Source organism: Ovis aries, chromosome 3, assembly GCF_016772045.2.
Source record: "Ovis aries strain OAR_USU_Benz2616 breed Rambouillet chromosome 3, ARS-UI_Ramb_v3.0, whole genome shotgun sequence".
In the NCBI taxonomy this organism is placed as follows: domain Eukaryota; kingdom Metazoa; phylum Chordata; class Mammalia; order Artiodactyla; family Bovidae; genus Ovis; species Ovis aries.
The window spans coordinates 214,766,020-214,789,065 of NC_056056.1; the positions used below are offsets into that span (position 1 = coordinate 214,766,020).

The 23,046-nt window shown below is 46.7% G+C and overlaps 1 protein-coding gene across 1 annotated transcript in view; it reads left to right on the top strand.

Annotated features, from left to right (window-relative positions):
• The first annotated feature begins 6,008 nt into the window (after window positions 1-6,008).
• Window positions 6,009-23,046, top strand: part of LOC101117325 (chromatin remodeling regulator CECR2) — a 118,046-nt gene continuing 101,008 nt past the window's right edge. Inside the window, exon 1 of the mRNA XM_027968051.3 lies at window positions 6,009-6,254. Within this exon, the coding sequence (XP_027823852.1) occupies window positions 6,129-6,254 (126 nt within the window). The 5' untranslated portion in view covers window positions 6,009-6,128. The remainder of the gene's footprint in view (window positions 6,255-23,046) is intronic.

Below are 23,046 nucleotides of genomic sequence, written 5' to 3' on the forward strand. Positions count from 1 at the left end.
CCCAGCAGCTGCAACTACTAAGCCCATGTGCCCGAGCCCATGTTCTGCAACGAGAGAAGCCGCTGCACTGAGAAGCCGTTGTACTGCAACTAGAGGGTAGCCCTTGCTCGCCGCAACTAGAGAAAGCCCGTGCAGCAAGAAAGGCCCAGCACAGCGAAACATAAATAAAATTATTTTAAAAAAAATCTACAAACTTTGATCACCAACTTTCTCCTCTCTTTCTGTTTTGTTTTTGGCTGCGACTTGCAGCTTGTAGGATCTTAATTCCCTGACCAGGGACTGAACCTGGGTCCCTGGCAGTGAAAGTGCAGGGTCCTAACCTCTGGACTGTCAGGGAATTCCCCAATGTTCTTCATGGTTAAAAATATGTTATAAATAAGCTATGGGGATATATTGTACAGGAGGGGGAACAGAGCCACTATTTTATAGTAACTGTCAACATAAAAATTGTGAGCCACGATGCTGTACACCTGCAACATATACAATATTGCACACCAACTATATCTCAATTTAAAAATTTTCTACATTGTAAAATACTATGTTCAAAGAGTAACTAGTGTTTTCTGTGAAGGTATTAGTAATATAAAATAATTTGTTTCATCAGCACTCATATAGACCAGTTATTTGTAGCCTGCTCCAAGGAGAACAGTCCAAGAGCTATTCCTGAGGAAAGAGCTGGGATTTTCTTGGTAAAACCAAACATAAATTAAAGAGGTCATTTGCAAGATTTAGCACTAGGCTAGAGTGTTCAGGGAGGCCTGCCTGGAGGAGGGTGTAGGCAGGAGGATGTGGATGGGTCCAGATCGGGGTCCAGAGGGTCAGAGTGCTCAGGGTGAGTCCTGGGCATGTGGGTACCTGCAGACCTGTCTGCCCAACACAGCACCTACCACCCACGAGTGCCCCATGCAGCACTGAGATGGTGGGTCCTAACAGAGATGCCTGCGGTTAACTGTAAAATGCACACCAGATTCCAAAGAACTGCCATGAAGAAAAATGCATGGATATTTTTAATACTGATAACACATGTTGAAATAATAATCTGGTGGATATACTGGGTTTAAGAACACATTAAATTTACCTTCTCAGAACTGACGAACACTTCTAAGAAGATTAATCCAGCCACACTGGAGAGACAGAGGAGATAAACCAGAAGAAAGAAAACCAGTTAGGAAGCTTCTCAACTAGAGAGATGAAAGGACCTCATTTGGGGTGGAGACAGGGGGAATACTAGAGACTTCATGGAGGCAGAACCCACACAACTGTGGTTATAACTAGCCAGGACAGAAGCAGAGAGTTGAGGGTGAACCTGGTGGTCTGGGACTATGATTGTTCCATTAAAGGAGATACAAAGTCAGTAAGGTATGTGACTCGCAAAGAAAAAACCCAGAGCTAGTTTTCCACCTTCCTTTTAACATGGTGAGTTTCAACATCCAACTGGCATTTGGGGGAAATGACCCTGGGGCTCAGGAGAAAAGCCAAGCTGAAGATGGATCCATCCTTCGTTGGTTGACTCCATGCATGCGGGTAACTGCGGATATGGGCTGACCACTCTATGCCACTTTATAAAAGGGACTCCAGTGACTTTTGTTATCCTGGGGGTCCTGGAGTCAATCAATCCCCTGAAGATATGACTGTATTGAGAAAGGCATGACCTTTGAGACTGCCTGAACGAGTTCCAGGAGGGAGAAAGCTAAAAGGCAGAGGAAGGAATGAAGGAAAGGTAAGTAAATCAACATCAGGCATTTTAAGACGTTCTAATTTTTTTTTTATGGTTTTATGTTACCATTAACTAATCATTTAATTTCTGTGTATTAGGAAGGATTCCCCCCGCCCTACATAATCAAGTCTAATCTGGATGAGAAGAAAAGACACCCCCAACTACAGTGAAAGATTTAAGTAGCACTTCAAAATAAATAATAGAATGATGACCCAAGGAAGTGGTTGACTAGTGAGTCATATACACTGCAGTTTCTCCAGTCAGAGGACCTGGACAAATACCCCTAAGAAGGGGTGTTTCAGGAAAGCTTTAGGAAGGAGGTGAGTTTGAGTGATCTGAGAAGTTGAGCTGTCTTTGTAAGCAATTGAAAGGGCAGGATCAAAAGGGAGGAGCAAGAAGATCCGGGGGTGAGTGAACCAGTTTGACAGGAGGGAAGGAGTCACTGGTTGGATGAGGTGGGGGTGGGGATCGCAGGTGAGGCTGGGAAGGCAGGTGGGAGCCAAACTCTGGCTTGAATTTAAGATTCAATGGAAAAAAAAAAAGACTCAATGGACTTTCATGCTCAAGGGAGAGTCATAGAATTTGGAGCAGGTGAATGACATGATTGAATTTACATTTTAAAGCTGGTTGTACTCTAAAGGTGAAAGCTATAGGGTTCAGGAACCATTAGTTAAGCCCCTCCTCACAGATGCAATACACATGCAAGAGATTAAGCCTTTTCTAAGAGACAGCCAACTTTCCTGACTATAATATAACTCACTTTCCACAATCTCTAAAATGTTAAAATTAGCCTGACTTATAGTCCTCTGTGGGAATAGTACCCTATGGAAGGTAGCTCTCTACTGAGAAAGGAGGGGTGTGCCAATACTTCATGATGGACCTGGACTCAGACGTGGAGACAACTAAGGTGATAGGATAATGGTTCTGCCTCACTACAGCTCCAGCTGGGCTCCTGGACTGAGTCAAGGAGCAACCACGTCAGGGTGGGCCGGCAAAGGGACAGAAAGGGCAACTGGAGAAGTGAGAAGCAGTGTAATCTGACTGGATGATCAGTTAGAAGATTTGAATTCTAGTCCTGGTTAGCAGGAAGAAACCTGGAAGAACCACACTTTTGTCACCTGCCTTCCGAGGTTCAAGTAATTATTTTTAGCTGATCATACAGAATTTGCAATGTATTTCTCAAAGAAATGCAGTTAGAAAATGCTGGTTGGTTCCCCAGATTATCCTCCAGGAACCTAGAGTAATCCCGAAACAGCTGAGATTACTGCAGTGAGTGAACCAGTTTGACAGGAGGGAAGGAGTCACTGGTTGGATGAGGTGGGGGTGGGGATCGCAGGTGAGGCTGGGAAGGCAGGTGGGAGCCAAACTCTGGCTTGAATTTAAGATTCAATGGAAAAAAAAAAAGACTCAATGGACTTTCATGCTCAAGGGAGAGTCATAGAATTTGGAGCAGGTGAATGACATGATTGAATTTACATTTTAAAGCTGGTTGTACTCTAAAGGTGAAAGCTATAGGGTTCAGGAACCATTAGTTAAGCCCCTCCTCACAGATGCAATACACATGCAAGAGATTAAGCCTTTTCTAAGAGACAGCCAACTTTCCTGACTATAATATAACTCACTTTCCACAATCTCTAAAATGTTAAAATTAGCCTGACTTATAGTCCTCTGTGGGAATAGTACCCTATGGAAGGTAGCTCTCTACTGAGAAAGGAGGGGTGTGCCAATACTTCATGATGGACCTGGACTCAGACGTGGAGACAACTAAGGTGATAGGATAATGGTTCTGCCTCACTACAGCTCCAGCTGGGCTCCTGGACTGAGTCAAGGAGCAACCACGTCAGGGTGGGCCGGCAAAGGGACAGAAAGGGCAACTGGAGAAGTGAGAAGCAGTGTAATCTGACTGGATGATCAGTTAGAAGATTTGAATTCTAGTCCTGGTTAGCAGGAAGAAACCTGGAAGAACCACACTTTTGTCACCTGCCTTCCGAGGTTCAAGTAATTATTTTTAGCTGATCATACAGAATTTGCAATGTATTTCTCAAAGAAATGCAGTTAGAAAATGCTGGTTGGTTCCCCAGATTATCCTCCAGGAACCTAGAGTAATCCCGAAACAGCTGAGATTACTGCAGATTTTGCAAAAAGAAATTCAAATATTTTTTGCCACATCAATTAACAAGCGAAACAGGTTAGTCAAACTAAGTATTGTGTGTGTGTTTTTAATGGAAGATATTTAATTAGCAGATGGTATGGAAGTGGAGGTGGTAGGAAATCTGGAAGAGAATTTCTTTTGGCACTTCCAAGGTCATCTCAGATCAACAGTGCTCACAAACAGAAAAGAGGCAGAGAGGGCAAAAGAGAGAGACAGAGAAAGTATGAGAGCTGTATGCCTTTTGGGAACAGGATAAGAAACAACTGGTGTTTGTAGGGTGAGAAATGGGCCACCCTTAAAAAGGCAGGGGCAGGCAGCGCTGAGAGTCCTGGGAAGAAGGAAGGAGGTGGGTGTCCTGGGAGGTACCAGGGTCAGTGATCCAGGTCTCAGGAGGCTAGGGCGAAGCCAGCCCAAAAAACAGATTTGAGGCAGTTAAATCCCAGGGGAAAGGTGGAACAAACAGTCAAGGATCGTGGGTATCAACTCCAACAGAGGCAGAGGAAGGGGTGGGTACAAATGTGACCCTCCAGACAGAGCCAGAACTTGAGGAACCCGAGGAGACACAGAAAACCTCTGGGCTGGAGGAGGAAGACCTGCTCTGGTGGGGGGGGAGGGGTTGGGGGGAGAGTCACAGCCGATCAGAGCCAGAGAGGAGAGAGAAAGAAAGAGGGTTGAAGCTGTGTGCCTGTCCAATGGGACACCGAGTGGTGACCCTCAGATGAAGAAGGCAGCCTGGGGGCAAGCGTGCTGAGGATGGGGCGGGACCAGCACCAACGAGGGGTGACCCCCTCAGCCACCACCAGCCCTGCCCCCGCCCCCCACACCCCAGGGTAGCGTGGCTGGATTCAGGACCGGGCAGTGTGTGGGGAGGGCAGCGCTCATTCAAACAGGCCAGAGTAACCCAAACTTGTCACCTTTCTGCTTGCTGGTATGTGACTTTTTAGGCTCTGTGACTACCAGGCTGGGGCCCAGATCACCAAGGGACAGGTAAGATGGAAAAGGGTAAAGGGCAGGATGAGGAGCCAGAGGAGAACCGGGAAAAGGAGAGGAAGCAGAAAGGCAGGATGTAATGGATTAGAAACAAATGTGAAGGGAAGCAGGAAGCCTTACACAAGAGAGAAGGAAAGGTGCGGAAAGCCAGGCTGATCCGTGCGGAAATGCAGACAGACAGGGGTTAGAGAGTCCCCAGAAGAGAGTGCGAATTCAGGTCAGGTGGGTCACCCCACGGTGCGTGTCATCCTTCCCACACCTCACCTGGTCATCGGGCATCTGCCTTGGAGCTGCGCGTTACACACTCAAGTGCAGCCTCTGCTCCTGGGGGCGTTCAGATAGGCGCTCATTTTTTTCAAAGATGGACACGTGGTAGCATCTGCGGGTGAATTCTAAAGCATTCAGTAGCTGAGGTAATAGGCGAGCACAACTACCTAAGTTTGGGGCAGGGGGCGAGCGGCAGGGTAGTGTGCAGTGTTGGATGAAGTATTTTCTTCCAGTAAAGATCTAGTTAAATACACATGTTCTTTAAGATTTTTTTTTTTTAAATGCTGGCTTATAAAGAAAAAAACCAGGTTACTAAATTGATGGGAATAAAACGAGGGAGGGAATAAACCGGAGCCGCACTCCATAACATCCCAGCTGAGTGCGGCCACTACGCCGGCCAGTCCGGCGGGCGTCCGCGCTCAGAGGTCCCCACGCGGATCCCCGAGCAGCTGCGCCCGGGACCGGACAGGACCGGAGCGCAGGCGGCCCCCGGGCCAGGGGGAACCACCCCCACCCCCACGCAGCACCCCGCGCACCGCGGACGGCGAAGGGGAGGTCTCCCCCGGCCGGGGAGGGACGGGAGGCCGCGGGCTCTGCCTGGGTGTGGGGTCCGCCGCCCGGGACCCACGTGGGCGCAGCCCAGCGAGGCGCAGCCCGCCGGCCTCAGAGGGGCGCGACCCCCGGCCACGTGGGGGCGGGGCCCGGCGGGGCTGGGGGGCGGTGCTCGACGGCAGCCCCGCCCCCCGGCCCTCGGGCGCCCCTCCCCCGCCCGAGCGCGGCCCGCGGGCGGCGGGCGGGGGCGGGGGCGGGGTTGTTGTTGTGCCGAGGCCCCGCCCCCGCCCGCCCCCGGCCCATCTGTTCCCCGCGAGCCGCGGCGACATTGTGCGGGCTGGGCGGCCGGGCCGCGGCGCGATGGGCCCGGGGCAGCCGCCGCGGTAGCTCGGCCGGAGCGGCTCCGGGAGCGGGCGGGCGGCGGGCGCGGAGGCGGCGGCGCGGCCGGAGATGCGCCCCGAGGAGGGCGGCGCGGCCGGGCTGGGCGAGCTGCGCTCGTGGTGGGAAGTGCCGGCCATCGCGCACTTCTGCTCGCTCTTCCGCACGGCGTTCCGCCTGCCGGACTTCGAGATCGAGGTGCGCGGGCCGGGCCGGGCCGGGGGTTCGGGACCCGGGTGGGGGGTCGGGGCGGCGGCGCGCGGGGACCTCCGAGCGGCTGGCTGCGAGGGACTGAGCGGGGGGCTGAGCGCGAGGAGCGCTCCCGGCCGGCCCGGGTGGGCGGGCGGGGGTCGGGGTCCGGGCGGCGGGGACCCGGGCGGCGGGGAAAGTTGGGCCGTTACTCCGGGCGGCGTCCCGGCGGGCGCAGCGCGGGGCCGGGCGGTCCGCGTAGCGGGCGGCGGGCTTTGTGGGGCCCGGCGGGCTGGCGGGCGGGCGCCCCCGGCCGGCGCCCCGACCCCTCCCCCGGCCGCCTGGGGCCGAGCGCGCGGCCGGTCGGTGCCGCGGCCCCGGACAAAGGTGCGAGGCCGGCGCGGCCGGGCCGGCGAGCGGGGGCCGTGGGTCCGCCGCCCGCGGGGGGCGCGCCCGGCGGCAGCCGGGAGGGTGCGGGCCGCCGGGCGGGCGGGCGGCGGCGGCGGCGACGACAATGCGGCAGCCTCGGGTGCGGGGGCCCGGCGCCGCACGCCGTTCTCAAAGTTGGGACGTGACTCGGACGAGCACGGCTTTTTCTAAAAATGTGAGTGGGACGGCGGTTCCCGCGGACTGAGGGGGAGAAACGGCAGATTAGGGAATGCTGAGCGTCAGGACTTGCTCCACAACTGTCCCGAAGACCCCGTGTTTCCTTTTAGTTGGTCAAAATCCTCAGCACTTTAATTCTGCTGCTCAAAATGGTGGCTGCGGTGGGAGGTGTTGTGGTGACAATGCCGTCGTGGTGCCGCTAAACTTGCCCCTGCCCCATTTTCTCCCTGAAATGTGATAAAACTGAGGCGGTGCTGAATTACAGGTTAGAGTTCACGAGCCCCGTCTAAAAACACTGTGGAGAAAACTTCATCTTTCAAAAATCCAAATATTCCGATTTGGTTGATTGGGAAAAAAAAAAACAAGAGGTAACTAATTTTGTCCTAAATTGTTACAGAAATCTAGAGTAATTTATAAATAACGGCTTATGTTCTAAGAAATAAATCTGTGGTTTCTAAGTATTAGCTGCTTTAATTCCAAAAGGAAATGTAACCTGATCTGAGAGGTCCAATTTGTATGTATAACAGAAGTGAAAAATCGTTGCTACAGGTGAAATCAGGGCCACTTGAGATGAGTGTTTTCGCTTCGGATCCCAGTATTTCTTGGAAGTGACACTTTTTGGTGGTTGTAGTTAACGTGTATGCTGTTTGAAGTATATACGAATGAATATTTGGAATTCAGCTTGTACGTATTATGGTGGTCATCCATACCTCTATAATTTGGAGATGTTCAGTCGATGGCTAAGTAATAATGACTTACTCCTGCAATTCTTCTGTAATCTTTTTCACATGAATATGTTTTGATGAATTTGATGAATACAGGTTTAAGTTTTCACTAATTATCAGAAATTTAAAATTTCAAAGTAAGTTTTAGGTTTCTAGCAAATTTGATTCTGAGAGTGCAGAACTTACTGAGAACATGATCAGTTTTGATTCTCTAAGAAATAAATTTATTTTGGTTAGGTGATTTTTTTGTTTGTTTTTAATCTAATAATTTACCATTCTGAAAGGTTGAAGAAGGATCACTTGATTACAGTTTATGATGCACTGGAAGAATCTTAAAAACAGACAAACAAAAAACAGTACTAATACTGAGTTGTACCTGTTAGGACGACTGGAAGGACCCTATAATCTTAATTTAATGTAAGTTTAAAAGATAGAAATGAATAATACCAAGTGGTAGAAGTTGGATATCAGCTTTTTTAGGAAACTAGTTTTCAGCTGTGGGAAAGTACTCATCTTACCCTTGACAACCAAACTGAACCCATGGATTTAAGAAAATTTAGGAAGCAGAATCTTCAAGGACTTGGCTTCTGTTTATCTAAAACAAGGCAATCTCTTAGATAGCTGACAGGTTAGGAGCATTCATGGTGCAATTCTGTAAGAGGTCAAGACCTTCCATTTAACTGGTCCCCAAAGCATGGATATTTTTATTTTTGCATGTAAGAAAACCTTTTTCCTCTGGTAATTAGCCTTGAGTGTGCAGGATTTAATTAGAAGAGTGAGTATACTAGATTCTTGTGTTTTGGGTTGTGTTTAGGGACATCTGTATTGCTGCCCCTCAGATAGGGGTTCTGCAGTCATCAGATCAAAAATCTGCAAATGTGAAGACATATTTTAAGTTCAAAATTTGTGGTTTTAAAAAGCAGTGCATAATCACAATATAAAACTTGAAAATTATAGCAAAATATAGGTAAGAGAATTAAATCACCCATAATCTCACCACTCAGGGATAAAAACTGTTACTTAGAAATTCCCAAACACGTTCACAGCGTATTTGTGGCCCGTTTTAATTTTCCAGATGAGGAGACTGAGCTGTGTGTAGCTGGACAACTGTAGGTTAATGATACTGAATTCAGTGGTTGGTATTATGAAACATCTGTTACTAGCTGCTTAACTGGATGGATTACCAAAGAAGCTCATGGCACACTCCTTTGCCTCAGGATTATCAAATTCGGGACCACTTCACTTATATCAAGTTTTCTATGATTGTTTAACATTCCAGTGGACTAAGCTGGCTATGTTTTGTCCTGATTAGAGAATGAAGAATGGTGAATTGACCTTCCTGAAGATTTAGTACTGGTTTTCTTTTTTCCCCTAACAAGTGCTCTTTACAGTGAATAGCATCATACTTAACTAGACTGCGGTTAAGGGAGGATAGACCATCTTCAGTGGTCTTGTCTGGAGTTAATTGTGATGGATATAGGGTTGCAGGGAGAAATTCCATTATAAACATTTTGGGTATATTTTCTCCAGAGAAGAAACCATGGGGCCTCTGTGTGATTATTTGAAAATGGTCATGTAGAATTACCTGGTTCATACAATGGCAACATGATCAAAATAATCTGATTTTTATTACTAAAAGTCCCGTGTACTTTTTTTTCCCCGAGCTTTCTGCTTTGAGAACGAATCCTTTGGGTTGAATCCTTAGGCATGAATTACAGAGCATTATTATGTTTATTCATAAATATTATTCATAATTATGAAAATAAGTGATAGAAAAACGTGCTGAGAGAAACTTATTGGCACATCAGCCTTCGTTCTCTGGGCCCGGGGCCCAAGGACGGGTTACGGGAGATTTTGTATTGGTGTACATGCATGTACTTTCCTGTCACTTTCACCAAATTTTGAAAGCAACTCCAACCATCCAAAGTTAGAAGGCCTTGAACTAGATGAAAGATTTAAGTTGGCTTTGAATAGGGGAACCAGAGGCTAGTTTCATGACATGAGATGCCCTGGATCCGAGTTAGAAAACTTGAATTCTTATGCTTGTTTTGCTACTACTGCCTCTGTGACCTTCGGCAGGTCAAGTAGCCTAACGGTGAAGGACACTTGTATAGCACTTTGTACATTTCCCAAATGTTTTCTCATTTTATCCATCGTCATCATTAATCATTACTGGGAATTAGCAGTTTTGCAGATGAGGAAACTGGAAGTTTAGACAGGCTGGGTTTCTTGCACAGACTCTCCCCTGGATCTCAGCCTCTTTGCTGGTGCTGCTGTGTCACACAGCTTCCACTTTAGTTTTCATTATGTATAAAGCGAAAGGCTGGGCCTAGGAGTGGCCAAGATCTCACAGTGCAGATCTAGAGCTCTTGGGCTCTTAAAAACGTGGGGTACAAAAGATCCTTTTAAAGGATCTTAAAATACAGATCTTAAAGGACCCGTATTCTGCCGAATGCAGAGGGACAAATGATTTCATTTGGTTCTTTCAGCAAATGCTTAGCATCTACTGTGTGCTAGATGCAGTATATGAAGTGCTGGAGATACAGGTGTGAATATAACACAAACACCCCTCCTTTAGTGGAAGGAGACAGATGATAATAAATTGGCACAGAGAGGGCCAAGTTGGGGCGGTGGGTTGTTACAATTTAAAATAAGGTGATTAGGTGTGGGAGGGGTTTCTCTGGTGGCTCAGACAGTAAGGAATATCTACCTGCAGTGCAGGAGACTTGAGTTTGATCCCCTGAAATGGTCGGGAAGATCCCTTGGAGAAGGCAATGGCACCCCACTCCAGTACTCTTGCCTGGGAGATCTCATGGACAGAGAGGAGTCTGGTAGGCTACAGTGCATGGGATTGCAAAGGTGTGGGTGGCCTCATTGAGAAGATGGCATTTGAGCAGGACTGAAGGAAATAGGGGACTTAAAATTATTTAAGAACTAGTAGTTTGTGGGACTTCCCTAGCGGTCCAGTGGTCCCTGCGCTTCACTGCAGGGTGTCAGGTAGATTCCTGGTCAGAGAACCCACATGCTGCATGGTGCAAAAATTAGTAGTTAGTTACAATGAACTATTGAACGGAAAATATCAGATGATCAGTGTCTCCTGAAGACTCAGGATATGCTCCTTCTCTGAGGAGGAAAGCCCAAGAACAGGATGTGAATAACAGATCTTGAAACCTGAAAGGGGGGACTGCTCCCTCAGAGTGTAACTCCCTCCAAGGTGAACCCTAGATCCCATTCTGCTTATACCAGGGTCTTAAAGGGGAAGTTGTTGTCTTCATCTTCATTTGCCTGTTCGAGAAGCTTAAAAGGGTAGTTAGAGATTCTCCAGTTGTGGAAAGGGCAGTATTCTCTCATCTCTGAAGGACAACTTATGTGGCTTGCTTTACCATGGAAGTTCAGTTCGGTCTTGCTTAATTTTCTGGAACACAGTGAGGAAGCCCAAAATACGACTTGGCAACATGGAAGCATTTGGTTCAACCGACTGTCTGCCCTTTGATCGGGAGAGGCTGAGGGTTGAATTCCAGTTTTGTTTTTTTTTTAGGGGCTGGCTTCTTGTGGTGTGGTGGGTTGGGGGTAAGAATGAGGAGCTCTGGCATTGCTGGGAAACTGCCAGTGCGCACGGTGGTTTAGATAAAAAGTGGGTGTGGACAGAGTCCAGGGGGACAGAAGGCACAGTTTCTAACTAGATGGCCTTAGATATAGCTGATGGGATTGAAGGTACTTGTCAAAGGAATCATGCAGAGAGCCAGAAACCTGGACTGTGGACCCACGTCTGTCACTACCTGGTGCTGCGGTCTTAGGCAGATCATTTGGCTTCAGATGCCCTATCTATAAAAAGACAGTTCTGGACTAGGTGATTTCTAGGATGTTCCCCTGGCCAAAGTGCTGCGATTCCCCTGAGATGTTTCTCAGCATGCACGGCACAGGTAACTGATCCAAAAAGTTTTCCTGAGCTCATTGGTTAGGGCCAGGTGGCTCAGACAGTAAAGAATCTGCCTGCAAAGCCAGAGGACCCGGGTTGGATTCCTGGGTTGGGAAGATCCCTTGGAGAAGGGAATGACAACCCACTCCAATATTCTTGCCTGGAAAATCCTATGGACAGAGGGGCCTGGCAGGTTACAGTCCATGGGGTCGCCAAAAAAAGAGTCAACTGAGTCACTAACAGTTTCACTTTCTTTTTTGATACGCTGTGTTGGGGTCCCTGTCTTAGAAATTAATTCCGTACCAAATTAATGCAGCACATCCACACTTCATGTCTTCATAGATTGTATGAATTTGTCTTTCTGTGGAAATCCTGTCTGCAAATACATTACATTGAAGGTAGCTTAATTGATGCTTCCGCTGTCTTCGAGGTCCTTTCAAACTAAGATTTTGTATTTTGAGATTATGAGAAACTCAGGAAGGTGAAGGTCTTAAATTGTGTTTTTTCCCTTCACTTCTATTTTTTCACTTAAATTGAATATCGTTCAACACGTAGAACTTTGAATGGAGGCGGGTAAAGGTTCTGGTCTGGGGCTGTCCTAAGTTTGATGGCGAAGCTTTCCAGGCAGCTGTGCCCCCCTTGCCTGTATTTTCCTGTTTCACGGGACTCTGTTCCTTGAATGCTTTTATATTGTCCTCTCTACAGGAGCCTCTAACAAATACTTATTTATTCTGGAAAATGAACTTGTTTATTCTGGAAAACTCTGGAATTCTCTTTCTTTGATTTAGATAGGAGTCTTCAGATGGTGGTACTGAGCTCAGGATTCTCCCAGCCTTGTTGCACCAAGGTATTCAGTGCTGACCACTGCCGCGTGTGTGGCGGTGGTGCCTCCTGTCCCTGAAGAACACTGGGCCCTGAGGTGGGGGGGACTCCTCCCCATAGGCAGTCCCGTTCTGGATGTAATGTTTTTTTGTGTAGGGTTGAAGGGATTTATTTATGCTGAGTTTGCCATCATCAGCCTGGGAAAACAGTTGAGTTCAGTCGCTCAGTCATGTCTGACTCTCTGCAACCCCATGGACTGCAGTACGCCAGGCCTCCCTGTCCATCACCAACTCCCGGAGTTTACTCAAACGCATGTCCATCAAGTTGGTGATGCCATCCAACCATCTCATCCTCTGTCATCCCCTTCTCCTTCTGCCTTCAATCATTCCCAGCATCAGGGTCTTTTCGAATGAGTCAGTTCTATGCATCAGGTGTCCAGAGTATTGGAGTTTCAGCTTCAGCATCAGTCCTTCCAGTATTCCAATGAATATTCAGAACTGATTTTCTTTAGGATTGACTGGTTGGATCTCCATGCACTCCCAGCAACTCTCAAGAGTCTTCTCCAACACCGCAGTTCAAAAGCATCCATTCTTCGGCACTCAGCTTTCTTTATAGTCCAACTTTCACGTCCATACATGACTACTGGAAAAACCAAAGCTTTGACAAGACGGACCTTTGTTGGCAAAGTAATGTCTCTGCTTTTTAATTTCCTGTCTAGGTTGGTGATAACTTTTCTTCCAAGGAGCAAGCGTCTTTTAATTTCATGGCTTCAGTCACCATCTGCAGTGATTTTGGAGCCCCCCAAAATAGTCTGTCACTGTTTAGATTGTTTCTCCATCTATTTACCATGAAGTGATAGACCAGATGCCATGATCTTAGTTTTCTGAATGTTGAGTTTTAAGCTAACTTTTTCACTCTTTTACTTTCATCAAGAGGCCTTTTAGTTCCTCTTCACTTTCTGCCATAAGGGTGGTGTCATCTGCATATCTGAGGTTATTGCTATTTCTCCCGGCAATCTTGATTCCAGCTTGTGCTTCATTCAGCCTGGCATTTCGCATGATGTACTTTGCATATAAGTAAAATAAGCAGGCTGACAATATACAGCCTTGATGTATTCCTTTCCCAATTTGGAACCAGTCTGTTGTTCCATGTCCAGTTCTAACTGTTGCTTCCTGACCTGCATACAGATTTCTCAGGAGGCAGGTCAGGTGGCCTGGTATTCCCATCTCTTTCAGAATTTTCCAGTTTGCTGTGGTCCACACAGTCAAAGGCTTTGGCATAGTCAAGTAGATGTTTCTCTGGAAGTCTCTTGCTTTCTCAGTGATCCAGTGGATGTTGGCAATTTGATTTCTGGTTCCTCTGCCATTTGTAAATCCAGCTTGAACATCTGATGGTTAATGTACTGCTGAATCCTGGCATGGAATATTTTGAACATTTCTTTGCTAGCTTTTGAGATGAGTGCAATTGTGCGGTAGTCTGAGCATTCTTTGGCATTGCCTTTCTTTGGGATTGGGAAGAAAACTGACCTTTTCTAATCCTGTGGCCACTGCTGCTGCTGCTAAGTCGCTTCAGTTGTGTCCGACTGTGCGACCCCATAGATGGCAGCCCACCAGGCTCCGCCATCCCTGGAATTCTCCAGGCAAGAACACTGGAGTGGGTTGCCATTTCCTTCTCCAGTGCATGAAAGTGAAAAGTGAAAGTGAAGTTGCTCGTGTCCGACTCTTTGCAACCCCATGGACTGTAGCCTACCAGGCTCCTCTGTCCATGGGATTTTTCCAGGCAAGAGTACTGGAGTGGGGTGCCATTGCGTGTTGGCATATTGAGTGCAGCACTTTGACAGCATCATCTTTTAGGATTTGAAATAGCTCAACTGGAATTCCATCACCTCCACTAGCTTTGTTCATATTGATGCTTCCTAAGGCCCACTTGACTTCACATTCCAGAATGTCAGGCTCTAGGTGAGTGATCACACCATCGTGATTATCTGGGTCATGAAGATCTTTTTTGTACAGTTCTTCTGTGTATTCTTGCCACCTCTTCTTAATATCTTCTGCTTCTGTTAGGTCCATACCATTTCTGTTCTTTATCGAGCCCATCTTGGCATGAAATGTTCCCTTGGTATCTCTAATTTTCTTGACGAGATCTCTAGTCTTTCCCTTTCTATTCTGTTTCTATCTGGGAAACAGATCCTTTGTTAATTCTTTTCTTAGGGCGTCCCTGGTGGCTCAGCTGGTATAGAATCCACCTGCAATGTAGGAGGCCCGGGTTCGATCCCTGGGTTGGGAAGATCCTCTGGAGAAGGAAACGGCTACCCACTCCAGTATTCTGGCCTGGAGAATTCCATGGACAGGGGAGCCTGGCAGGTTTCATCCCATGGGGTCGCGAAGAGTCGGACACAACTGAGTGACTGATACACAAACACACCCGTACATACACACACCCTTACACACCTGCCCCAACTGAGTGACTGATACTCAAACACACCCCTACATGCACACACCCTTACACACCTGCCCCACCCAAAATCATTTAGGGGAAGAGGACAAGTTGGTGGGCTGTCTAGAGGGAGCCGCGATGCCACCCGTGCCATGTTGGGGGGCTGTGGAGAGGGAGCTCCGACGCCGTGCATACCTGAAGGAGGCCCTCTCTCAGCCCTCTCTCAGCCCTCTCGCGGGAATGAAGCAGGGGGTGGTGAGTGTGCTTGCGGTCCCGCGTGTGCATGCGGACAGTGTGTGTGTGTGTGCCCATGTGCGGGCACCGAGCTCCTCAGGCAGTACGAGGTGTGTAATTTAGGCAGAGCCTGGGCCTTCTGTGTGGCCTCGGCTCTGGTGGCACCTCGGGCGTAGTGGATTCACAGTGGGCATCATTTTAGTTGGCAGGAAAGGTTGCGTGGTGGCGGTCTGAGCTGTCACACACTGCGGGCCTCCGGGTGTGGAGTCGGGCCCTTCCGGCCGTGACTCAGTGATGTCGATCATCCACACACCCAGCGCATGCGGTTTCTATAGAGACGTTCGGAAGGCGCCGTTTGGAGCCCTGACCTTGTGTGGCCTGGAAGATGGGCACTGAACATATGTCCTGTCCTGTGCATCTCACTGTCACAGTCACTTCAGCTTTGGCCCCAGCCCAGCCTCTTGAGTTTGAGCAAACTCCTGGAGATGGTGAAGGACAGAGGAGTCTGGGGTGCTGCATACAGCCCATGGGGTCGCAGAGTCGGGCATGACTTAGAGACCGAACGTCAACAACAGCCGCTTGGGCTTTCTTCGGGTGACGTGTGGCCCTGGGACTGAACGTCACCACAGACCCTGCACCCTTCTGTGCTCCCCCGTGATCTGCAAGTAAGTGCAAACAGGCACTGATGGGGCCATGGTTATTCTAAACTGTTTATTATCGTTCTAATGTTGAACCTTCAAATCACCTTCCGTTAATAATTGCCAAGAATGGGGTAAGTTCTTACAGCTGAGAGTGCTGTGAGCAGTCTGGTTGAGGGGAGGGTGTTTTTCTGTAGGCAGTTGCTTTTGATGAACACCACTCCCTGAGTGGTCATTGTTTCAACAACAATGCACTGAGGACAGTTGATTTGCTTGACAGAAAATGTGTTAAATTAGCAAATCTACTTTAGCAAATCTTTTCTCCCCCACCCCCATTGTGTCTCTTTTATTTCCCTGAAAGGTTGTGTATGCAGAGTTTTCTAGGTGTGAGAGACAGTTTTTATTATCATTTCTTTGTCTAGGGGACACTTAGATAGGGGAAAGGTGACTTAGAGAAACTTCGCTTGTGTCAGGATTAAGGGATTTTATTTTTTTTCACTCTTAGGCTGATATTGATTTGGGTTAGTATTCCACACATTGATTCTGAAAGCCCTTTTCTGTCCTATTTTCCATTGTGCTGTTGAAGCAGACACCCCAGCTTTCCTTATTGAGTGTTGGGGATTGGGAGGGGAACGTTGTAACAGTGTTGAGAATACCTGTGTCCATATAGCTAGATTTTCATCACTTTTGATGGAGCACCTCTCCTCATTACATATAACTGTACTTTAGAGTTGCATGTTTCAGAAATCTAAAGTGGTAGTGAAATTACAAAGAAGAGTGGAATCTGAAATCCCAGGCAGTCTCCTTTCTCTGTTGTCACTTTTATTAATACTGACTTTCCCGGAATGATTGCGGAGCTAAGGGACTGGGTGCGGTTCTGCTGCTGCCCTGGGGGATTGGAGTAGTTGTGGGGGAGGAAAGGGTGGCTGGCTGGGGGCAGCCATGGCTGCAGGAGCTCAGAGGCCTCTGGGGTCCTGAGTTAAGTGCTGCCGGGAGCAGGCCGGGCTGGGAGGGGGTCACAGTGAGGAAGTCAGTGCAAGGAGATCAGAGTTCTCTTCTGTGGAGGGCCACTGAAAAATGGAGGCAGAATGCTGCGGCAGGCCTGGAATGCCAGACCCACTGTGTGGATCTTTTTTATTCAGGCACTGAAATTTTAGACATGAATGATCTTAAAGTTTTAGACAAAGAATGTCCTGAGTACTACATGTTTTGACATCTAGGCTTCACTCTAGGAGTGGAGTGGGTATAAAATGCTGCAGGCAGTGGGGACAGGAAGAGACCTTTGTCGCGGGCTCTGAGTGGAACTGGATGATGGCGTCGGGTGCATCAGGAAGGTGGTATGGGGTGAGGATGTTTGGGGCTGCAAGTGATGGGACGCTGCACTAAAAAACGGTGTGGCTTGTCCTAGAACATGGGGTTTGGAGGATCGTGGCAGGTGTGCTGCTCAATGACGATGTCCTTAGGTGCTCAGGCAGCTGCCTGTGCGTGGTTACAGGATGCTTGCGCAGTTCTAGGGTCTGCATTGCTGAGTGTTTCAGGGAAGTACAGGGAAATTATAGTTGAAAACAGCCATTGGGTTGGTGATTTGAAGAGGCTAGAGATAGCATCACCGACTCAGTGGACATGAATTTGAGCAAACTCTCAGAGATAGTGGAGAACAGAGGAAGGAGCCTGGCATGCTGCAGCCCATGGGGTTGCAGAGTTGGACGTGACTTAGCAGCCACTCAACAGCAGCAGAAGCAAGAGATGACATTAGAGAAGGCTATTGGAGAGAGGAAGAGGGAGTGGCTAAAACTGCATTCTCCTGGAATGAGAGGAAGAGAGCTCTCTAGGAGGCTCAAGAGAATGGTGGAAAAGAATGAATGTTTAAAAAATTTTTTTCATGAATAATATGCAATATAAGAAGAATCCTCAATTCCTCCCATGTTAACATTTTAGTGCCTTACTGAAGAGGTGCATTGTGGGACAACCCTTTCCCAGCTTTTTAAAGGAGTCAGTTTCCAAATTTTCCTCCCTGTTTTGTGCTGGCAGTCCTCTTCACTCTTCTTCCCCTTCTGGTTGTTGGGAGGTGGGGTGGCAGTGACCCCATCCCTAGGATTGCCAGTCGCTCCTTGTTTTAGCTTCCTGTTTAGGACGATGAAAATGAAAATCTGGGCCCAGAAATGTGCCCTTTTTATCATTAAAGTTTTAGGTTTACTCTTGCTTATCATGCTGACTGTTTGAAACTCTCCAGTTCTTAGATTCTTTCTGTTAGCATTTAGTGATCTGGAAGACTACTACTGATAGTGTAGCTGATGTTGAAGCTGAAACTGGACTGATGTTGAAGCTGAAGCTCTAATACTTTGGCCACCTGATGGGAAGAGCTGACTTATTTGAAAAGACCCTGATGCTGGGAAAGATTAAAGGTGGGAGGAGAAGGGGATGGCAGAGGATAAGGTGGTTGGATGGCATCACTGACTCAATGGACATGAGTTTGAGTAAACTCCAGGAGTTGGTGATGGACAGAGAGGCCTGGCGTGCTGCAGTCCATGGGGTCGCAAAGAGTTGGACATGACTGAGCAACTGAACTGAAGACTACTACTTAAATGGGACTCTGATCCTTCTGTAATGAGATTTTATGTACAAACAGGATAGCTATCAGTGTGATGTGAAAGTCGCTCAGTTGTGCCTTACTCTTTGCGACCCTGTGGACTATACAGTCCATGGAATTCTCTAGGCCAGAATACTGGAGTGGGTAGCTTATCCCTTCTCCAGCAGATCTTCCTGATCCAGGAATCAAACCGGGTTCTCCTGCATTGCAGGCGGATTCTTTACCAACTAGCTACCAGGGAAGCCCAGCAGTGTGATATGTTCTTTCTAATCACAGTTCCCCATGCTTAGGGAAGTAATAGCTCCATAGAAAGGAGTATTTCCTTCACTTATTTGTTTGTCTTATCTCTTTCCTGGCTGTACAAAAATTTTGGGGAGGTAATCTGACTGTTTTACCTGCCCCTGCCCCCTTTCTCTCCTCCCGTGTGAATTAAGTCTGTATCCTGACACATCTTGCCTGAAAAGATGCACTGCGTTAATCCCCATTCTTGGGATTGTAGTTTAGGAAACACAAGGGTTACCAGGCTAGTGTGAAAAAGCAGTTAGGTCACAACAAGAAGCCTCGATGCAAAGCAAACTCTTGCATTTGGAGGAGCAGAAATTAGGGGGATTAATAGGAAGACTTCAGCCTCCCCCCACCACCGCTGCCACTGCTGTCCATCCTGCAGGAACCCCAAAGCATCTGAGGGAGTCTGCACCCCTTGCCCCGCAAAGAAGGATATGTGCGTGTATTAAATATTTTATAAACATGGGCTCATACTTTTACGTACTATTCTGATTCCTGTTTTATTCAGTTAACAATAATACACGATGTAGAATGCCCTTTCATAGCATACATTGTGACTTTAATAGCTTCGGAGCATTTATGGCCTGATTTTATTTAACCAATCCTCAATGGAGCATTGAGGTTCTATTTTTAGTTGCTTACTATCATAACAGCCATGGACAGAAAGATTTTTTTTCTACCCAAGATATGATTAGTGTTTTTGTTCATTAGACTTCTCATTACTATGTTTGAAGTCTCGTCTTGAACGTCATAGTCAATTTTTATCTTACATTTCATGACAAAAACTGACATGAATTTGGTGCCCACTGTGGGTGCTCCAGGCACTGCTTAGTGTTTCTTATGTGTCAACTTATCTGTACTTTTTAAAAATTGAAATGCAATTGACATATAACATTATGTTAGTTTCAAGTGAACAGCATAATGATTCCATATTTGTATATATTAAGGGCTGATCGCTGCAACAAGCCTAGCTAGCATGCAATACCACATATAGTTACAATTTTTTTTTCTTGCAAAGAGAACTTTTTAAGATCTATTCTCTTAGCAGTTTTCACATACACATCAATACAACACAGTATTGTTGACTATAGTCACCATATTGTACATCACATCCCCGGGACTTACCTTATGAAGGGAGATTTGTACCTGCTGACCCATTTACCCATCACACCACCTCTGCCTCTAAGAACTACCTGTCTGTTCCCTGAGAGTAAGTTGCAGACACGATACCCCTCACTTCTAAATGTATCAGTGTTTCTATGCCTTAAAAAGGAATTCCCTGTAGCTCAGATGGTAAACAGTCTGTCTGCAGTGCAGGAGACGCCGGTTCTATCCCCAGTCAGGAAGGTCCCCTGGAGAAGGGGATGGCAACCCACTCCAGTATTCTTGCCTGGAGAGTCCCATGGACAGAAGGGCCTAGCGGGCTACAGCCCGTGGGGTTGCAAAGAGTCGAACACGACTGAGTGACTAACACTATACACTGTACTGCTGTGCCTTAAACACAGACGTTTTCTTACATAGCCATAGTACAGTTATCCGAATCAGGAAGTTACTACTGAATAAGGTCTGTAGATGTTAATGTGTAATTTATAGATTTTTCTGATTTTAAATTCAGTACTATTTTAGAAATTATTTTGGTGGCTTGGGTTTTTAATGTAGGATCAGGTGTTGCATTTAGCTGTTGGATCTCTTTCGGCTCTGTTAGCCTAGAGTAGTTTTTCAGTCTTTGTCTTTCGTAACCTTGACCTTTGGAAATTGAGACTGTCCCTCAATATGGGTTTGTTGTATGCACTCTCTTGATGAGATTGAGGTCCCGTGTTTTGGCAGGAGTGCTAAAGGAGCGGTGTGTCCTTAGGGCAGCAGATCAAGAGTCACGTGATGTCGCTTAGTCCGATGGCGATGGTTATTATTAACTTTCATTGCTTGGTTTGAGATGGTGTCTGCCAGCTCTCTCCGCTGTGAATTTACTGTTTTTCCCTTGTAACTGGTTGGGAAATGCTATGTAAACGTCCTGTTTACCATCAAAATTTCACCCATTTTAATCCTTGCAGGGTGCTTTGCCTGAGTCAGTCATTCCATAATAGTTGCCAAATTGTTATTTTCAAGTTGTATCATTCTTTTCACACTTAAAAGTTGGCATGCCTAGTTTAGGAAGTCGTTTTATTCAGGTTTTGCGTATTTCAGCTTCTCTGGGTCCCGGTGGCTTTGCCCCTCGTTGCAGCGCACGGGCTTGTCATTGCAGTGGCTTCTCTTACTGCCAGCACGGGCTCTGGGTGCATGGGCTGCAGCAGCTGCAACACGCTGGCTCCACAGCAGTGACTTGTGAGCTCTAGAGTACAGGCTGGGGAATTGTGGTGCACGGGCTTAGGCTCGGAGGCATTTAGGATCTTCCCAGACCAAGGATGGAACCTGTGTCCCCTGCATTGGCAGGCGGATTCCTCTCCACTGAACTACCAGGGGAAGACTGGCTTTTATAGTTTTCACTCATAGATTTAAAAGTGTTCGATTCAAAACTGTTTCTAGTATTTGATTTTATAAATTTTTTTTCTTGGAAATTTCATCTCAAGTGGCTAAACATTAATATACTAAATGTTCACAAAGTAAAATAATTTGTAAATGATAAAAAAATTGTAAAGCTTCAGATCTTTTTTCATTATACTTAGAAATGTTTCAAACCTACAGTGAAGTTCAAAGACAAATGTAGGTGAGCCTTGCATACCTTTAGTTTAGATTCAGCAGTTGTTAACATTCTACTTCATGTTTTCTTTTTTGATGAACCATTAGAAAGTAAGCTGGCAATGTGATACTTTTATCCTGAAATACTTTGCCATGCGCTTCCTAAGAATAGGGACCCTCTCCCACATGACCGCATCAGCATATTCACATTTAAGAAAATAACAGTAATTCTGTAATATATCAATATTTGAATGTTGTCACTTGTCCCCACAGTGACTTTTATAGATGTTGCCCTTCACCTCTCTCCTGGATCACACATTTGTTTGGTTTTTGGGATAGTTTTTAAGCAGATTGAAGCCAAGTAATTTATCCCAGTAATAGGGAAGAGTGGATCAAATGATGTAAATTTCAAGCTGTAACTATGTGAGGTGAAATAATAAGGAAAGAAGATTTCATTGGAATAATACTGGCTCCAGTCCAGGCAGTGCTCAGGGTGTGGACAGACTCTCTCTCTGAGCCTCAGCTTCTTTGTTGGAGAGTTTTTTGCTCATTCCATAGGGTTATGCTAAGAGTCAAGTGTTCATTAACGTTGTGTTTTAAAATCAGTTTTTGTTAACTATATATATAATAAACTTGCATCTTTTTTAAGTATGTAGTTTGAGTTTTGACCAGTGCATGCACCCTTTGGAGTATCTTTACTTCAATCAAGATATAGAACGTTTTGAGGGAGTTTCCTTGTGGTCCAGTGGTTAGGACTCTGTGCTTCCACTGCTGAGAGCACAGGTTTGATCCTTGCTCAGGGAACTAAGATCCCACAAGCCGCACACCACGGTCAAAAGTCACCCGCAAAAATATAGAACATTTTTGTCACCACCGAATTTTCCTTGTGTCCCTTGTCAGTCGACTTCCACTCTTGTCTGAGACGGTCACTGATCTGCTTTCTGTGACTGTAGATTAGTCTGCCATCTCTGGAATTTCACATAAATATTCTTACAGTCCATGTTCCCTTGTATCTGGCTTTGGTCAGCATGGTTTTGAGAGGCGTCTGTATTGTTGTGTGTCTCAGTTGTTATGAATGTAAGTGCTCTGTGTATTCACTTACTGGAGCAGGAAATGGCAGCCCACTCCAGTATTCTTGCCTGGAGAACTCAATGGGCAGAGGAGCCCATGGGGTCACACAGAGTTAGACACGCCTGAGTGACTTTCACTTCACATATTCACTTGTAAGTCTTGGTGTAGATATTATCATTCTTTTGAGTAAATAGCTAGCCATGGAATTGTTTGGTCCTCTTAACTTTATAAGAAACTGCCAAATTTCTTTTTAAATTATTTCAATTAATGTGTACTTTATGCATATTCACAGCCCCCATGTTTAGTGTGCATTCTGTGACTTTTCACAGTTGTGGAACACGATCACAGTCAAGGTGTAGAATAGGTTCATCCGCTAAGAACCTCCATCATGCCCCTCGGTAACTAAGCATTTCCTGTAGCCCTGGGCAGTCACTTACCTGTGTCACATAAATGGGACTGTATGGTATGCGGCTCTTTGGGTTCGATGTCTTTACTTGGCAGAGTGCATTTGAGGTTAATTCCTGTTGTGGCGTGTGTCAGCACTTAGTTCTGTTTATTGCCAAATATTCCTTTGTTGGGACACACCGGTTTGTTTATCCACTCATCAGAAGACCGTGTGAGCTATTTCTAGTTTGGGCGATCATGAATAAAGCTGCTTAAGCGCTCATGTACAGGTGTCATTGTGAATACTGAGCAGCAGGATTGTTGAGTGCTGGAAAGTGTGCGGTTCCCTCTGGAAGACAGTGCCGCGGTTTCTGGCATTCCCTCCAGTAGTGTGTGAGCCTCAGTCCTCCCTATC